The sequence below is a fragment of the Stegostoma tigrinum genome, chromosome 39, assembly GCF_030684315.1.
Source record: "Stegostoma tigrinum isolate sSteTig4 chromosome 39, sSteTig4.hap1, whole genome shotgun sequence".
In the NCBI taxonomy this organism is placed as follows: Eukaryota; Metazoa; Chordata; class Chondrichthyes; order Orectolobiformes; family Stegostomatidae; genus Stegostoma; species Stegostoma tigrinum.
The window spans coordinates 11,401,566-11,421,217 of record NC_081392.1 but is presented as its reverse complement, the minus strand read 5'-3'; the positions used below and the strand labels follow the sequence as shown (position 1 = coordinate 11,421,217).

Here is a 19,652-nt window from a genome sequence, read left to right as displayed (position 1 = left end):
TTGCTGTGGGTCTGGCGTTATATGTAGGTCAGACTGGATAAGGATGGTTGATTTCATAGAACAGTACAGGCCCTTCAGCCCATGATGTTGTGCCGAACTTTTACCCTAATCCTAAGGTCTATCTAACCTCCACCCCTACCTTATACTATCATCCATATGCCTATCTAATAGCTGCTTAAATGCTCCTAATGAGGCCAACTCTATTACCCTCTCTCAGCAATGCATTCCATGCCCTGACCACACTCATAAAGAACCTACCTCTGACGTCTCCCCTATATCTGCCTCCACTCACTTTAAAACTATGCCCCCTCGTAATAGCTACCTCCACCTGAGGAAAAGTCTCTGGCTGTCTACTGTATCTATAGTCTGATCATTTTGTACTCCTCTATCAAGTCACCTCTCATCCTTTGTTGTTCTAAAGAGAAAAGCCCTAGCTCTCTCAATCTTTCCTCATAAGACCTTCCCTCTATTCCAGGCAACATCCTGGTAAATCTCCTCTGCACCTTTTCCAACACTTCCACAGTTCCATACTCCAGATATGACCGCACCAGGGTTTTGTATAGCTGGAGCATAACTTCACGGCTCTTGAACTCAATCCCTCTATTAATGAAAGCTAACACACCATACGCCTTCTTAACAACTCTATCTACCTGGGTGGCAGCTTTCAGGGAACTGTGGACATGAACCCCAAGATCCCTCTGCTCAAAATCTTTCTGTTAACCCTGTATTCTGCTTTCAAGTTTGTCCTTCCAAAATGAGTCACCTCACACTGTTTAGGGTTAAACTCCATCTGCCACTTCTCAGCCCAGCTCTGCATCCTATCAATGTCCCTTTGTAATCTAGAATGGCCCTCTGCACTATCCACAATACGACCCACCTTCGTATCATCTGCGAACTTACTAATCCACCCTTCCACTCCTTCATCCAAATCATTTACAAAAATCCCAAATAGAAGAGGACCCAGAACAGATCCTTGTGGTACACCACTCGTAACTGAGCACCATTTTGAATATTTTCCATCCACTAACACCCTTTGTCTTCGAAGGGTCAGCCAATTTTAAATCCAATCTGCCACATTTCCCTCATCCCATGCCTCTTTACCTTCTGCATGAGCCAACCATGAGGAACCTTATCAAACGTCTTACTTAAATCCATGTATGCCACATCCACTGCTCTACCTTCATCCACTTACTTGGTCACCTCTTCAAAGAATTCAATACGTTCTGTGAAGAATGATCTACCCCTCACAAATCCATGCTGACTATCACGAATCAAAATGTGCCTTTCCAAGTGATTATATGATCGTTGCTGAGCCCTTTCCAATAATTTGCCCAGTACTGAGGTGAGACTAACTGGCCTGTAATTTCTGGGGTTATCCCTATTCCCTTTTTTGAACAAGGGAATGACATTTGCCTCTCTCCAATCTGCTGGCACTATACCCGTGGACAGTGAGGATAAAAAGATCATCACTAAAGGTCCTGCGATCTCTTCCCTCGCTTCCCGTAGAATCCTAGATAAATCCCATCTTATCTATCTTCAAGTTACTCAAAATTCCTAGTACATCTTCTTTACTAACATGGACCTCCTCTAGCCTGCCATCCTGTTTCACACTGTCCTCCTCTACAACTAGATCCCTCTCAGTTGTGAATACCAAATTTCCTTCCATAAATTTTCCTGTGTGCAGTTTGGTTTCCTCATTTGAAGAAGGATGTTCAGGTGACAGAGGGAGTGCAGCGAAGGTTTACCAGACAAAGTCCTGGAATGGCAGGACCGATATAAGAAGAGAAACCTGATCGGCTAGGATTATATTCACTTGAGTTCAGAAGAATGAGAGGGAATCTCAGACAAACCTATAAAATTCTATCAGGACCAGTCACGGTAAATGCAGGAAGAATGTTCCTGATTACTGGGAAGTCCAGACCGAGGGTCACAGTCAAAAGATTTGGGTTTGGCAATTGAGGATGAGAAGAGGAGAAATTTCTTCATCCAAACAGTAGGGAGCCTGTCAGATTCTCTACCACAGAGAGCAGTCAAGGCCAAAATGTTGAATGTTTTCAAGAAGAAATTAGATGGGGCTAAAGAGATCAAAGGGTTTGAGGTGAAAGTGGGTACAGGGGGCTGAGTTGGATGATCAGCAACAATCATATTGGTTGATGGGACAGGCCCGAATGGCCTCCTTCCACACTGTAGGGATTCTGTGATTCCACTCTCTCAGCCTGCCCCCATATTTATTCGTTCTGTTAGCTCAGTCACAATCAAGAGCATGGTTTATGACAGCCCTCTGGGGTTGACAGCCCTTAAGATCAACAAGAAATTTCACTTTACCTTGGCACCAAATTGCTGACTCCTCATTTAGAGACCCTGACCTTTCATTCTGGATTCTGCAATCGGCTGGGTGGAGGGTATACTTTATTTATTTGTGGGATGTGGAAGTCACTGGCTGGACCCATCCCTAATTGCCCCTTGAGAAAGTGGTGGTAAGATGCTTTGTTTGTGAGATGTAGCGACACCCACTGTGCCACCAGGGAGAGAGTTCCAAGATTTTGACCTAGTGACATGAAGAAGCGGCTGATATATTTCCAAACCTTGTGCAGTGGGGAAAAAAATAGATAGAATCATAGAATCCCTATGGTGTGGAAGCAGGCCATTTGGCCCATCAGGTCCTTACCAACCCTCCAAACAGCCTTCCACCCAGCCTCACTTCCCTATCCTATCCCCATAACCCTGCATCTCCTATGGCTAATTCACCTAGCTTGCACATCCCTGGGCAATTTAGCATGGCCAATCCACCTAACCTGCATATCTTTGGACTGTATGAGGAAACCGGAAGAGGGAACTCACGCAGACATGGGAAGAATGTGCAAACTCCACACAGACAGTTGCGTAAGGCTAGAATCAAATCCAGGTGCCTGGCGCTATGAGCAGCAGCACTAACCACTGAGCCACCTTGCCCTCACCCAAAGTGGGGGGATGGAGTGTTCACAAGTTTGATTCCTCGGTTGTTCTGGGAGGCAAGATTGTGTGGAATGGACTTATACTACCTTGAGTTTAGAAACATAAGTGGTTTTGTTGAAATATGTGAGAAGCTGACTGTCAGGGGTTGGGAGAAGGGAAACATGGAGAGTCTGCTTTTGTTTTAGTTCATTTGTGTGATGTGGGCACAGCTGATGAGTTGGCTTCTTGAACCACTGCAGTTTGTGTGGTGCAGGGACACCCACATGACCACAGGGGAGGGATCTCAAGGATTTTGACCCAGTGACCCCGAAGGAACAATAACGAATTTCCAAGTCGGAATGGTGAGTGGCTTAGAGGGGAGCTTGTGGATGATGATGTTCCCATGTCCTTCTGGGCAGAATTGGCCATGGGTTTGGAAGGTGCTGTTGAAGAATCCTTGGTAAATTTCTGCAATGCATCTTGTAGGTTGTAGACAACACTGCTACTGAGTGCCATGGATGGAGGGAGTGAACATTCCAGATGATGTATCGGATTCTGAACAAGTGGGTTACTTTGCCCTGGATGGTGTCGAGCTTCTTGAGTGTTGCTGGAGCTGCACCCATCCAGGCAAGTGTGGGGTGTTACATCATACTCCTGATTTATACCTTGAGAAAATGGACACCCTTTAGGGAGTCAGGAGGTGAGTTACTCGGCACAGAATTCCTAGCCTCTGACCTGTTCTTTTAGCCATAGTGTTTATATAACTTGTCCAGTTCAGTTTCTGGTCAACAGTAATCTCCAGGATATTGATAACTTCTCTGGTATGTGGTTTCACAGGGAAATTTGCTTGCTGGTTTTCCTGTGTGTCTGATGACCATGTGTTCCTAGGGGCTAGAGGTTGGCAAGTTGGCTGCACTGCATCTTTTACATGGTCAATACTGCTGTCATGTTGAGTTCTTAGTGAGCCTGACATGCTGAGAAGCTGTCCCATGAAGAATCCAACGTGATACCGTTTTTCCATAATGGGTTAACTATTTTAGACTGAGAGCAGGAGAAATTTCTTCAAACAGTGGATTTTGAGTCTTGAGCTGTGGCTGCCCAGTTGTGGGGTGTGTTCAAGAAAGAGAATGATGGATGTTTAGATTCTAACCCCAAGAAATATTTGGATGAGAAAATGGCAGGGAGAATGGGGTATGATCTGGCTGAATTGAGGGAGCAGTAGAAGGGCTAAATGGCCTGTAACTTAATGCAGATTTGTACTGAAGTAAACGATTCTGAGAAGGAGTTAACCAGTCAGAGAAGAGGGGCTAACAATGCAACCTGTGCTGAGTGAGTGTTAGTGACAGTGTGCGGCAGTGAATGAAGTTTGGTTCTTTATAGTGCAAATACAGGACTGAAGCAATGAGTCTCTGTGGGTCCTGCAGCGGAATATAACAGACGGTTGGTTAGTCTCAGATGTCTGAAGTTGGAATATTGAATTAGAAGAGATAATCCACAGCTGTGAGGTGGAAGCCAGCACAATCCAGACAGCTGTCAAACGTCCATAAAATCTACAGCTCAAACCAACCGATTGGGCCCACCAGCCCTTTTCACTGTGGCTTGTGAACGTGAACCACCTCCTAACTACGCAACCAGCACATTCTTCAATTCCTGTCTCCCTGAAATGTTTATCTGGATCACCTTCAACCTTCAACTCCAGACCAGATGCCCCTTGTGATGGTGGGTTCTGTATTTCCTTGTGGTGCAGTGGGTACCATTACCCAAGACTAAATCTGAAGCTCCAGGTTCAAATCCTGCTCCAGGACTTGACGGCCAGGGATGCTGTTTCATAATGTGGCCAACTGGGTTGATTATCACTCTGTAAATCCTGACATGGCAGGTGTAAGAGTGGGAGAGACATTGGCAGCCAGCAATGTGCAGTTTCTGCAATGCAACAGGTAAAGATTCCACATGTAACAGGTGAAGATTCCACATGCAGATTCTTGCCATGACCAAGCATTATCCTCATTCCAAGGGATAGCCACACTCAGTCACTCACCCACCCACTCACAAACTCATCAAACATCCACCCACCCACTCACATACACCCATCTACCACTCACTCACCACCCACTCACACCTATCCACCACACACCTACTCACACTCTCTTAGTCACCTACGCACATACCCATCCACCACCCACTCTCAATCTCTCACTCACCCATTCATCCACCACCCACCAACCCACTAATTCACCCACCCACTCACTCTCACTCCCACCCACCCCTCACACTCGTACACCCACTCACCAACCCACTCATTTACCCACCCACTCATTCACACACCCATACACCATCCACACACCCACCCACTCACTCTCATTCTCTCTCACTCACTCACACTCATTCTCATCCACTCACCCACCCACTATTCACTCACCCACCCACTCATTTATTTACTCACTCACTCACTCCTGAACTTCTGTCCCAAAGAGAATATCTGACCTGGGGAAGAGTCTGCAGGCTGGTAACAGAAATTTACTCACTCAATTGCTTCAGATGAATGCTGTCCTGGAAGTTGGCAAAGATGATCTCCTGGATTCCTATAATATTGTTTAGTCCTAGTTTCTGGTATTATTTTCTGGTCGTTGACAAATGGGCCAGCATTTATTGCCTGTCAATAACTGCCCCTTGAAAAGGTGGTGGTCAGCTGGCTTCTTGAACTGCTGCAGTCTGTGTGCTGCAGGTAGTCCCACAATGGAGGAAGGGAATTCCAGGATTTTGACCCTGTGACACCGAAGGAACAGTGATGTATTTCCAAGTCAGGATGGTGAGGGAAACTTGAAGGTGGTGCCGTTCCCGTGTATCACTGCCCTTGTCCTTCTAGTGGTAGAGGTTGTAGGTCTGAAAGGTGCTGCTGGAGGATCTTCGGGGAATTTCTGCGTGCATTTTGTATATGGTACACACTAATGTTAATGGGTACCAGTGGTGGAGGGATTGAATGTTTCAGATGATGGATAGCATGCTGATCGAGTGGGGCTGCTTTGTCCTGGATGCCATCAGAGCTTTTTAATGTTGTTACACCTGCAGTCATTCAGGCATGTGACTCCAGACACACCAACCATGGTGGCTTTGACCTCAACAACTGTTTCATGAACTCTCCACATGCCTTGACAAGGGCTGTCGCTTCATTAACTAATTTGTGAACACGGCACTAATTGAAGAAAAGCAGGTGCCTACAGCCCATCGTGGCACCATTTTCCTCCCTCCAGCGTCACCACTGTAAGAGATTAAGGGAGTCATTGCTGTTTCTGGGACATTGCTATGTGCAAATTGACTGCTGTGTCCAAAACTTTTAAATATAATCTATGGTTGCGTGAAACTGAGACATTTTTTTCTTTAATCCTTTCTTGCCCTCGCTCCTTTGCTCTCTCCCTCTATTTTTGTTTCTCACTCTCTCTCTCTTTTTCTCTCCGTCTTCCAGGCCGTGTGGGGGTGGAATCAAGCTTCAGGTTTTGAATGTTTGCTTATCCGCTCCTGAAAAATTCAGTGAAAACCTCGCTAAAGAATATATCTCTTTGCTCCTCCAGCATTCACTGTTCAAACAAATCTCCCCGTGCACTGGTATATTACTTCCCCTTTACTACTTCCTTGTTTGTCAAATCTTGAAGTGGGGCTTAAACCTGGAGGTTCTCGCTTCGATTCAGAGATGCTACCTACTGCACCACAAATCCTCTACACCTTCGTATGAGTAACGAATAAGTCTGAAACTGGCTCGAGTATGCCGTAGACCTGAGATTTTAAATGGAAATTAGAATGCAGAATCAGATCATTCAGCCCATGTAGTCCGTTCTGGCATTTATTCTCCTCTTTAGTCTCCTTTCCATCTTTCCTCATCTCACTCGATCCATTTAGCCCTGCATTCCTTTCTCCCTGTCAAATTGGCCTTGCCTCCCTCTTAAATACATCTATAGTTTGTGTCTCAAATCACTTCAGGTGGTAGCAAATTCCCACACTTAACCACTCTTTAGTTGAAGAGATTCCTTCTGAAATCCACATTTGATACCTTGCTTTTCCCTTTGGGTGGAAACTTTTCTCTCTCTCGTTCTACTCTCCCAGAACCTGTCATTACTTAATGACCACCATTAGCTGCCCCCTTTAGCTTTCTTTTTCAACCAGAAAAAAAATCCATTGCTTCAATTTCTCATGAAAGAATTTCTGGTTTAATCCATGGAAATTGTTTTATTTTGCCATCACTCCTTACAGAATAGCAGCAGGAATAGGCCCTTCTGCTCATCGAATCTACCCTTTCATTCAATTAAATCATGACTGATCATCTACCTCAAAGCCATTTTCCCACACCATCCCCATATCCTTTTATGTCTTTAATATCTAGAAACAGATTTCACATCTACACTCTCTGCCTCGTCTTCATCCAAGATGGGCGTTCCACTCCCGAACATCCCAGATGTCTTATTTCAAGGACTGCAACATACCTGCTTCAGTGGTTGAAAATGCTCTCGACCACATCTCTTGAGTTTCTTGCACTCAAATCCCTTACCCAAAACAAAAACAAAGACAGAATCCCCCCCATGTCCTCACATTTCACCCCACTAACTTCCAGATTAAACACATCATTCTCTGCCACCTGCAATCTGAGCCCATGACCAAAGATATATTTCCCTCCCACCCCTATGTGCCTTCCGTACAGACCGCTCTCTCCGCGATTCCCTTGTCTGCTCCACACTCCCCACTAGCCCCACCACCCCTAGCACCTTGCAATCGAAGAAAGTGCTACACCTCCCCCCTCACCTCATCCAAGGAACCAAAAAAATCTTTCACATCAGACAGAGATACACCTGCATACCTGCCAATGTGGTCTACTGCATCCACTGCTCCTGATGTGGCCTCCTCTACATTGGTGTGACCAAGCGTAGGCTTTTAGATCGCTTTGTAGAGCACCTGCGCTTTGTTTGCAACAAACAATACCTTCCAGTCACAAACCATTTAAACTCCCCCTCCCACTCCCAGGCCAACATGTCCATCCTGGGCCTTCCAGTGTCACAATGATGCCACCTGGAAACTGGAGGACCAGCACCTCATAATCCACCTTGGGAGCCTATAGCCCAATGTTGTCTATGTGGACTTTACTAGCTTCAAAATATCCCCACCCCTGGCACTGTCCCATTACTAACCCTCCCTCTTATCCCTGCTTGCTTGACCTGACATAACCTGTCCATCTTCTCTTCCACCCCACTGATTAATCCCCACCACTGCCTGCCTGCACTCGCTTATCACCATTCCACCTATTTTCCCCAGCCCCACCCCTCCTCTCTTTATTTATTTCGGAGCTCCCTTCCGCCTCCCCCATTTCTGAAGAAGAGTCCCGACTTAAATTGTCATCTTTCCTGCTCCTCTGATACTGGCTGGCCTTCTGTGTTCCTCCAGCGTGTGTCTAACTGTGTTATCGCTGACTCTAGCATTGGCAGTTCTTACTATCTCATATTTGTACCCTTCTGCGTTAAAATGTTGACCAGATTTTACACTCTGTTCCCAAATGTAGTCTAACCGCAAGTTTAACTTAACTCCTCTATGTTTTCCAATTCTCCATCTACAGGTAAATCCTTATGGCATTTACCAGTACATTCTTCCCATGACATGCAGCACCATGAGTAATATGCCCTAACTGGCCAGTGTCAACAGTAGAGTTGATGACAGGCAATTTGCCTTTGAAGTAGATCATAAGTGAGTCCACCCTGGATTCATTTGCAGAGGGAAGAGATCAAGCGTGAATTTTCACCAACCGAGTCCTTCCTACCAACTCTGCACTAATTAATCATGACTATTTCAATCTAAAGGAGCAAAAGCAGCAGATAATGGGAGCATCACCCCTTCCAAACTAATCACCATCCTCATTTGGAAATATATCCCTGTTCTTTAACTGTTACTGGGTCAAAATCGTGGAATTCCTTGCCTAAAGGCATTGTGGGTCTAACTCCAGCAAATACGCTGCAGCATTCAAGGAGGCAACTCACCACCACCTTCTCAAGGGCAACTAGGGATGGGCAATAAACGCTATCCAGCTAGCGATGCTCCTGTCCCATGAGTAAATAAAATAAACTTTAAAACATTAAGAATACACAAAATGGAGCAGAAGTAAGACATAAGTCTATTTGACCCCTCAGGTGTTCATCACCATTAAATATAATCATGGCTGATCTTCCACGTCACCTCTGATTTCCCACCCACAAGCAATATCACAAGAGATGTGGTCAACTCTTAAATGCCGTCTGGGCAATTAGGAATGGGCCATGGATGAATGAAAAAAAAATTTAATTCTCACTTTAGATATATTCATCATTGAAGCATCCTCAACCATCTGCGGCAGAGAATTCTGAAGAGTCACGACCCACTAAGAACTTTCTCTTCATCTAATTTCTAAATAACCTGTCCCTTATCCTGACATGTTTAAAAAATTTATTCACAAGTTGCAGATATTGCTGCCTAAGCTTGCATTACCCAGAAGGCAGTTGAAAGTCCATCACGTTGCTGTGGGTCTGGAGTCAAATGTAGGCCAGACTAGGTAAGGGTGACAACTTTCCTTCCCTCATCTCTTCGGTCATTAGAGTAAGTGGAAAAGTGGAGTTGAAGTAGAAATCAGCATGATTACATTTAATGGCAGAAAAAGCCTGAGGGAACCAAATGGTCTCAAGGATATTAGTGAACCAGATGGGCTTTTAGTAACAATCAGTAGCAGTCACACAGTTGGCATTAGGTTTTTTTAAAATGCCAGTATTTTTAATTTAACTCAAATTTCACCATTTCCTCTGGTGGGATTTGAACTCATGTCCCCCAAAACATTAACCTGGGGCATTGGATTACTGATCCAGCAACATCACCACAACACCACCATCATCACCTATTTATCCCATGCTCTAGGTTCAGAGGAAACAATCTCTGAGCATCTACTCTGTCTACAACAACTTCAGAATTTTGTACGTTTCAATATGATCATCTCTCATTCTTCTAAACAGAGATTATCGATATCCCTTACTCAGTGTCTTATCATAGGACCACTCTCTTATCCCAGGGATCAACCTGGTGAAACTTCACTGTACCACTTTCAATATAATACTGAAATATGGAACTGAAACCTGAACACTGTATACTGAGTGTAGTGAATCAAAACAAAACTCAGTATAGTTGGAGCAAAGGCTTCTTCTTTCTGCTACTCCTTGAATGGCCAACAACCATTTGCTTTCCTAATTATTGGCTGCATCTACTTGGTAACTTGCTGTGTCCCTTATATGAGTACACACAGTATCTCTGAGCATCAATACTTACAAGTTTCATGCCTTTCAATAAAACTAAAACATATGAGTCTGAGATTCCGAGACCATTTCTAGCAACCTAACAGTTGAAGTTGGCCAACTTAGCACAAGCCAAAGATCATCCGTGGAATTTTCAATAATTCACATCTACTCTTGGGCACCAACTAGCCGATTTTAGAAATGATGTGCCTGGTTATGATTTTGACCCACCAAAGCCAAAAACTATCATGACCAAGTAACTTGCTCACTGCTATAGCAGTCATTTCTGGCAGGTAGCTAATTATAAAACATATATTCATGTGCATTAAGCAAGAGAAAACCATTGATTGTGTCAAATCCAACCTCATTTTCTTCTCTTGCCTATCTTTTTAGGAGGTCAAGGTCATCTCAAGGAGCCAGCCAATCAGAAAGCCTGTAGGGATGCTGTAAAGCCAGGTGACTCTGGGAAGGTGGCTGAATGTTAAAGATGGCAACCCAATACAACAATGAACTGAAATGTGTTAGCGTAGAGTGGGACTTCCTTCAAGGACTGCTCGTAAAGAACCAACCAGTCCCTTGGTAAGACTCGCGTGGCTTCATGTTGTCCAATTGGGGTGATGATGATGATGGTGGTGTGATAATATCACTAGACTAGCAAACCCAGAGGTCTGGACCAATGCTAGTGTTCAAATCCTGCTGTGTTAGCTGGTGGAATCTCCTTTTATTTAATTCAAGCAAAATTAACTGACAAATCTAATGAATTAAAAATCTGAAATTTGAAGGCTGATCTCAGTGATGACCATGAAACTATCCTCCTTATTATTTATACACATCTGGTTCACTAATGACCCTTCAGGAAAGGAAACCCGCTGTCGTTACCTGGTCTGGCCTACATGTGACTCCAGACCCACAGCAACGTGGTTGTCTCTTGACAACTCTCAAGGGCAATTAGAGACAGTCAATAAAGAATGTTTTTTAAAAAAATGCAGTTTCTTGCTGAATTAAATTTCTAGGGTTGAGGGGGGCACTTTTGTGGTGAGCTTTCTTTTTCTCACCAATGAAATGGAGCCAATGCGTTGGGAACCATTAGCAGCTCCTATTCTAATTGTTCTCAAGATACACTTCAGATTATTCCCTTTTTGATCTAAATATCATTATTTACAGTCTGTAGACAGTGTGTCCCTAAAAGTTATGATATTACTATGTACATTTGCAAGCCTACTTTGCAGTACTGAGGGATTTCAGTTCTTTCAGTGGATTAAGCTACAACTTCCCAAAGTCAAGGTCATTTCTGATTGTGCTCATTGCAACAAATGTTGTGTTCTGTAGGGTCAAAAATGAAATAGATGTTGAGAGTCCTTTATGCAGTAAACTGCTGAACCCTTCAAGTGCAAGAGTTAGCATTTACTTTCTTAGTTGCTCCTGCCTCTCCTCATCTGCCCCGACAACCTGATTCATACACTTGTTACTTCCAAAGCCTGCTATACCAATGCTCTCTGTCATACCAACTCTTTCCTTATGCTTGTGCTTATGCCAAATCTGATCAAATTTAGTTTATCCAGTATTCCTTGTTTACTGACTACATTGTCACCCAGTATGGCAACACCTGATTGAAAGTTCCCAATTTTCTTTTCAAATCTTGCCATAGCATCAGAATTCCTTTGAGACCGTTGTTCCTCTAACTCTGGTGTCTTGATGTTCATTATTACATCATTGGTGGCCATGCTTTCAGCTACCTGGGCTCATGCTCTAGACATCCCTCCCGAAACTTCTCCCCTTCTTGATTTTTCATACCTCCCATTAAGGCAGCCCTTAAACCTACCTCTTTGCTTAATTTACTGATTGCTTATATCAATATTGCTTTACAAGGCTCAATTAGGCGCTTTAAAAATTTAAGTTGCTGTCGTCCTACTATACAGTAATGATCGGACTAACGATCAGCATATACATTTAATCAAGTCATGCCTAGCTAACAGAAGACTTTAATCTGTCAAAGCAGTTGCAGATGTAGGTGTAGGGACTTATGATAAAAACACTTCATCTGTAAACTGTCACAGAAAAGCATGAGGGATGCTGAGGAGGTGATCTGCTGTTTCAGTCATGGATGTCGCAAAGTGACAACTGGACATGTTTTGTAACATGGACTGTTGGCGATATGTTGTGGTGCCCCCACAGGTGTGACAGTATTTACACGAGTCCCCCGGGGTAGTGGGTCACTATTTACAGGGAGTCCTATGTCAGTATTTACAGGGATCCCTAGAGGAGTTTGTCTGTATTTACGTAGAGTCTCCAGGAGGAGTGTGTCAATATTTACAGTGTGTCCCAGGAAAAGTGTGTCATTATTTATAGGGAGCCCTGGGAAGGGGGTCTGGTAGTGGTTGGGTGTCAGTACTCATGGAGAGCCCCTGGGAGCATATCATTAATTTCAGGGTGTCCCCAGGAAGCATGTCTGTATTCACAGGGAGTACCCAGAAGTGTGTTGCTGTTTACAGGGAATTTGATGAGTCCGTCAGTATTTTCAAGGCATCCCAAGGAATGTGCCATTATTTATTGGAGCTCCCCAGATAAGCGTCAGTCGTGGGAAGGTGCAAATATTATCAGGGACAGTGACTGTTGTTTCAGACTGCTGACACGCATCCACAGGCAGTTTAGGAGACGAGATTAAGGAGAGGTCATGGATTACTGAGAGTGTGACCCTCTTCCTGTCCCATTGGTGCAGCAGTTGGGTAAAATGCCAGCAGCTCTCTTAAATTTACTCGCTATCTAAATTTACCATCTATTTCTGTGCGTGGAATATTGACCCCAGAATGTTGCCAGTCTGCTTGACCGCTTTCCATACCAGTCCCTTCACCTACTGAGATACATACAGACATGCGTACATACACATACAAACACTCATATATTTATATATATATATATATATAATATGCACACATTATTATCGAGAGTGGGCATCACAGGGGAGGAGGTGACCGTGGGGAGATATTGGAATATCCAAGCACACTGGAATTGCAGTTCATTGCAGGCAAAGCTGCATGGGGTGAACACACAGTAAGCATATTGATTTCTGTTCAATTAATGGGAATGTTCACTCAAATCCTTAAGCTCCTGACATCAAAATGTATAAGATTTGAGAGTTGTTGTATGCCGAGCAACCTCTGCAGCCCAACTGTCTTTACGTTTTGAGCGTTAGTGATTATATAATCCTGCATGAAGATAGGTTTGTTAGTCATCTAAAGTATAAAGAATTGGTGCAAGTACCCAAAAGTCTTGGTCTGTTGAAGAATAAGGGCAAGTATGAATATTTACGGTGTCTGACATATCAGCATCACCACTCTGCTCTAGACTTTGCCATTGTCACTTCCTCCTGTCCAGCATTGCAACTTCCACCCCCCGTTAACTTGTCCAAAACTCTGCTGTCCCAGATCTTAACGTGCACCAAATCCAATTCATTCATCAAGCTCCAGGCCTGTTGGTTTGCAGACTGGCAATGACTTGAGTTTAGATATCTCATCCTTTGTTTTTGAATCCCTCCATTCTCACCCCTCCCTACCTCCATGATCTCCTCCATCCCTATAACCTTCTGGGATCTATATGTTCTTTTATCTCTAGCCTCTTGCATACTCTTCGCTTAGTCATCCTCCACTGGCAGCCATGCCTTCAGCTGCCTGGGTCCTACGCTCTGGAGCTCCCTCTCTAAACATCTCCACCTCTGTCCTCTTTTAAGACATTTCTGAAAATCTATTCTTTTGACTGAGCTCCTGGTCACCGGTCTTTATTTCTCAATATGAAATTTTCTTAAAAATTGCCCTGTGTAGCATTTTGAGGGCATTTTACTAAGTTCGTATCATAGTAGCTGAAAGATGAAGCAGCATCTTAAGAAAGTTGTGAAAATAATGAGGGGGAGGTGGGGAATTGATAATGAAGCCAGTTGCAGTGAGGCAGGACTGACCGTAATGTTTAACAGTGAATTATGAGACCCCGGCAAGGTCAAAGTGACACAAAAGGGATCCCAAGAGCAATAATTTACCAAACAGGAAGACTGCTATTATAAAGGCAAAATCTGACAGTGAAAGTACATAAAGTGGAGTTCTCTCCACTATGCAGAGGCATCATCATGATCTTTATGCAAACACCTCCTCTGTGAGACACACTCTGAATTGAGCACTAAGGAGACTCAGAATTTCCAAGAATGGTTTCTGGGATTCCTGAGACACGGTCAGTAACGTGGACAGAATGGAGAATCTGGGACTGTGCTCCTTGGAGAAGGCAAAGTTGGGAAGGGACTTGTGAAAGCCACCCAAAACCGCAAGGGTTCTGAACAGGGCAGATTGGGAAAAAATGATTCCTACTGGCAAAGAACATTGAATGGCAACCTGAGGAAACATTTTTTCAGGTAGCGAGTGGTTAAGGGTCTGGAATGCAGTGCATGAGAATGTGATGAAGGCCAGTTAGGCCATGATTTTCAAAAGGAAACTAGATAATTAACAAAAGAAAAATGATTTCTGGTCAGTCAGTGGCCTAGTGTTCATGTCCCTGGATAGGTTAGGTTAGGCTTAGGCTGATGTTCTAGGTGTGTATGGCTCAAATCCTACCATTGGCAGGATGTGAAATCTGAATTCAAAAATCTGCAGTAAAAAATTCGCTAAATGTTGATTGTTGTAAAAATCCGTCAGTCCTGTAGGGAATCGAAATAGCCATTCTTACTGTGATGGCGTGGACTCGATGGGCCGAAAACACATTGAATTAGATCCTGTGTACAAACTCGGGATAGAACACCGACACTTCACCAGAGGCACACTGACAATATTACCTAGCAGAGTGACGAAACATTTGCAACCAAACCCACCGGCTCGGTGGGCGTGTCTCCAACCTCATCCACAATCCAAGCTATAAATCTTCTCGAAAACTTTAAATAACATCTGAGTCTATGAATCTCTGTAATGTGTCAGTAATTTGCTGGTACTTCCGGATCTCATGACAGTGAAATGAGAATGGGAAAATTCTAGTGGAGCTCACTTTCTGTTTTATTTCAGATTTCCAAAATCTGCAATGTTTTGTTTCCATGATGGTGACTTTGTCCAGAGGTGCTGTTGATTGCCATGATGTCAGTGATATTGCCTGTTAATCCTATTTGTCGTCAGGCTTTTATTTAACGGGCTACAGCTGCTTTCCTTTACTTTGTTCATTCTGATGCAGCGTGGCTAAGTTTTGTTCCAGATCAACTACCGCCTGATCTCGTTCCTCAAGCTGTTTTCAAACCTTTTCAGCATTTACTTTTCATTTCTGAACAGTTTCTAGCTCATTTGAAGCTTCTGCTTTTTTTAACCATGGATTCTTCTAATTCTATCAAAGATTTCATGTTTTGTTGCTCCAGTATATTTTCTCCTTCATATCTTACTGTAATAATTATCTGGCCCTTCTATGTTTTCTTCACCTTTTATTTTATATCATACCTGGTCCTCTTGCACTTGCTGCTCAGTGGTTATTTCGTTTCTTCCATATCTTGCCGCGTTATTTTGCTGGAGCACTGGAACTAGCATTTAGTTTTGAAAGGGGCTGTCTCTGAGTGAATTACAGCTCCTTGATGTGTGCGTTGTACTTCTCCATCTATTTTTGCAGCTTTGTCATGTTCCCCAGTGTGGCTTGGAGCTCAAGCCAATATTTCCGTAGCTGTTCCTGTTAAGCATGATCTCTTTGATGTGCGGGTTTCTCTAGATCGACCTGTAATCGAGCAATTGTTTAACTGGATTGATGATACAGCATTTATAACTCATTGTGCTTCCTTGCTTTTTTTCTTTCAACTCTTCTTTCTTTGTGAATTGACCAGAAGTATCCCATATACTTGATTCTGTGTCAATCTTTTCTTTAACTCATTCACTCATGGGATGTAGGTGTTTGAGGTGGTAGACATGCTTGCTGAGCCGGTGGGTTTGGTTACAAATGTTTTGTCACCTTCTATGTAACTTCGTCAGTAGGTGTTTCTGGCTGGGTCAGCATTTATTGCTCACTTGTTGTTGCCCTTGAGAAGGTGGTGGTGGGCTGCCTTCTTGAAGTGCTACTTTTTATTTGGCTCTGTGATTCCGATGGGAATCACAGCTCATATTAAGAGTCACCAGTACTCTCAGCACAGTTAATTTAAATGCAATCATCAATTTAATAATCATTTTCTAGCTCTCCACCTGAAAAGCGACAGAATGAATCCCTTTCTCTGAATCTGTTCACAAAATGGTCTATGCATTCTCTAAGTCTGTGTCTGAAGTTAAACCTCTGGACTGCTGCTGTAATATGGTGCATATCTTTTGGGAATTTTTTATCTTTTTGACTGATAGACCCCATGTGTTAAGTCTATGCATACCTTTATTCCAAAGCAAATCTTATTAGGTTTTTTATCTGCATTGGACACACTGAATCTTGAAACCACAGCACTGAACACTGCTTAAACATGTTCAGTTCTGTTAAGAGGTCTGTTGTGTCTCAATTTAAACTCAGCAATTTTGTGGATATTTTGACAATATGCCTTTGACTGTCCCCGCTTGCTGGCAATCTGGTGCACACCGTGAACACCTGCCGTGAGTTAGTAAAATGTGAGGCTGGATGAACACAGCAGGTCAAGCAGCATCTCAGGAGCACAAAAGCTGACGTTTCGGGCCTAGACCCTTCATCAGACAGGGGGATGGGGTGAGGGTTCTGGAATAAATAGGGAGGGGGAGGCGGACTGAAGATGGAGAGAAAAGAAGATAGGTGGAGAGAGAATAGGTGGGGAGGTAGGGAGGGGATAGGTCAGTCCAGGGAAGACGGACAGGTCAAGGAGGTGGGATGAGGTTAGTAGGTAGATGGGGGTGCGGCTTGGGGTGGGAGGAAGGGATGGGTGAGAGGAAGAACAGGTTAGGGAGGCAGAGACAGGAAGGGCTGGTTTTGGGATGCAGTGGGGGGAGGGGAAGAGCTGGGCTGGTTGTGTGGTGCAGTGGGGGGAGGGGACGAACTGGGCTGGTTTAGGGATGCAGTTGGGGAAGGGGAGATTTTGAAACTGGTGAAGTCCACATTGAAAGCATTAGGCTGCAGGGTTCCCAGGCAGAATATGAGTTGCTGTTCCTGCAACCTTCGGGTGGCATCATTGTGGCAGTGCAGGAGGCCCATGATGGACATGTCATCTAAAGAATGGGAGGGGGAGTGGAAATGGTTTGCGACTGGGAGGTGCAGTTGTTTGTTGCGAACTGAGCGGAGGTGTTCTGCAAAGCGGTCTCCAAGCCTCCGCTTGGTTTCCCCAATGTAGAGGAAGCCACACCGGGTACAGTGGATGCAGTATACCACATTGGCAGATGTGCAGGTGAACATCTGCTTAATGTGGAATGTCATCTTGGGGCCTGGGATAGGGGTGAGGGAGGAGGTGTGGGGGCAAGTGTAGCATTTCCTGCGGTAGCAGGGGAAGGTGCCGGGTGTGGTGGGGTTAGAGGGCAGTGTGGAGCGAAAAGGGAGTCACGGAGAGAGTGGTCTCTCCGGAAAGCAGACGGGTGGGGATGGAAAAATGTCTTGGGTGGTGGGGTCGGATTGGAGATGGCGGAAGTGTCGGAGGATGATGCGTGGTATTGTGAGTTAAACTGGCTTCTTGATAGGATTTGGTTTAAAGTTTTAGCAAAGTTTTGTAGCTCATGTTGTGGGCGAGGATGTTGATTTGCATGCCAAGCTGGCTTGTTTGTGTTTATCAGTGAGGCCTCTAATGAAGTGATGTTGTTCTACACCACTTGGAACTTATACTGTCTGGTCTGTTTTGGTAAGTAGTGTCATTTCTGATCTGTATGGGTTTGCATTATGGGGTCAAATTCTATATGTTTGTTGATTGAAGGATAGTCCTGAAACGTCAACTCTCCCGCTCCTCTGATGCTGCCTGACCTGCTGTGTTGCTCTGGCTCTACACTATGTTGATTGCATACCAGTAAGCTGTTTTTCAACAGTGCAGTAACAAGCAAAGATATTGAGGGTTGTCTCATGCACTTTAGCACAGTATGAGACTGGTGAACATGTTTTTTACTTGAACATTAATTCCTTCCTGATTAGGGAAGCACAGTACAGGTAGTTCTACTATAATGCATGTTTCATTAACGTGAATTGGCTGTAATGCGACTGATGAATACCGGGCACTGTTTGGATAATGCAAACTTTCTGCTGTACAGATATGGAGGTTTTCTATAGCAATTTCCTTAAAGGGCAAGGTCACATAAGAATGCAACTATTGCATTATAGGAGACCCACCCCATAGGTCATATCGGCTCAATGTTGTCCACTGCTGCTTACCATGTTAATGATATTAGTTTAACCATCAATTGCTGATTAGGGATTAACTCAATAGGTTAGTTTATTTAAAACAGCAAAACACATTACAAGTTTACAAAACAGATATTACACCTAATCAGGGCATTTCTGGTAGTTTCTTTACTCAGAGTGTAGGAAGGGAATGGAATGCTTTGCCTGCAACGGTAGTAGATTCGCCAACTTTAGGTACATTTAAGCCGTCATTGGACAAGCATATGGACGTACATGGAATAGTGTAGGTTAGATGGGCTTGAGATCGGCGTGACAGGTCAGCACAACATTGAGGGCCGAAGGGCCTGTACTGTGCTGTTATGTTCTATGTGTGCAGCTTGCAGACTTACGGCAGACTAATTGACAAGAGTCACAACGAAAGCCACAGCACAGAGCCCTTAAAGGTGAACTCTCTTAAAGACAAGGTGCACATACAACATGCTCAAGACACACTTTCCAGAGACATGAGTTTATAATCAAGGCTTTCAATCCTTTTCACAAACAAAAACAGAAATTGCTGGAAATGCTCAGCAGGTCTGGCAGCATCTGTGCAGAGAAATCAGTTAACATTTCGGGTCGTGTGACTCTTCCTCAGAACTTAGATTTAGATGTGTTTTTTTTAAGTCTGTTTTAGATTTAGAGTATCCGCAGTTCTTTTGGGTTTTACTTATAATCCTTTTACTGGACAGATAGACTTTTAACTGTCAATGCACCACTGCCAAGACACAATGGAGGTCCATCTTCTCTGATTCTGATACAGATCTGATCCAGGGTTTTGCTGAGGAAAGAAGCTGGGAGTTCTCCAACGCTTTCATGTTAGACATGTTTAATCATGGGTCCAAGTAACAGGAAGCATAGGGTTGACTGAAAATTCCAATTGTATCTAAGATAGAGCATTCATTCTGGATATATGGCTGTTGTACATTGTTGTAAATGTCGCTGCATTATGTTGAAACTAGGAACTGAAGTGTTATACGTGGCGTTGTTTAGGGAGATTCTAGACATAACTGTTAGCAATAACAACGTATATTTGCATAGTCCTACACGTGAATCCGGAAACATTTTGTATCTCTTATCTGATTTGATACCATTTTCCAAATACCGTTGCCCACTCTGCTGACACCG

General features: G+C 43.9%; 1 protein-coding gene across 7 annotated transcripts in view; it reads left to right on the top strand.

Annotated features, from left to right (window-relative positions):
• Positions 1-19,652, top strand: part of npas1 (neuronal PAS domain protein 1) — a 392,502-nt gene that overhangs the window by 117,146 nt on the left and 255,704 nt on the right. For 6 of the 7 annotated variants that reach the window (XM_048522247.2, XM_048522251.2, XM_048522244.2 and 3 more), the window contains one exon: positions 10,617-10,802. The exons of the other annotated variant lie outside the window; for it this stretch is intronic. In XM_048522247.2, coding sequence (XP_048378204.1) covers positions 10,702-10,802 — 101 coding nt within the window. In that variant the 5' untranslated portion in view covers positions 10,617-10,701. The remainder of the gene's footprint in view (positions 1-10,616; positions 10,803-19,652) is intronic. 7 annotated transcript variants of the gene reach the window in all.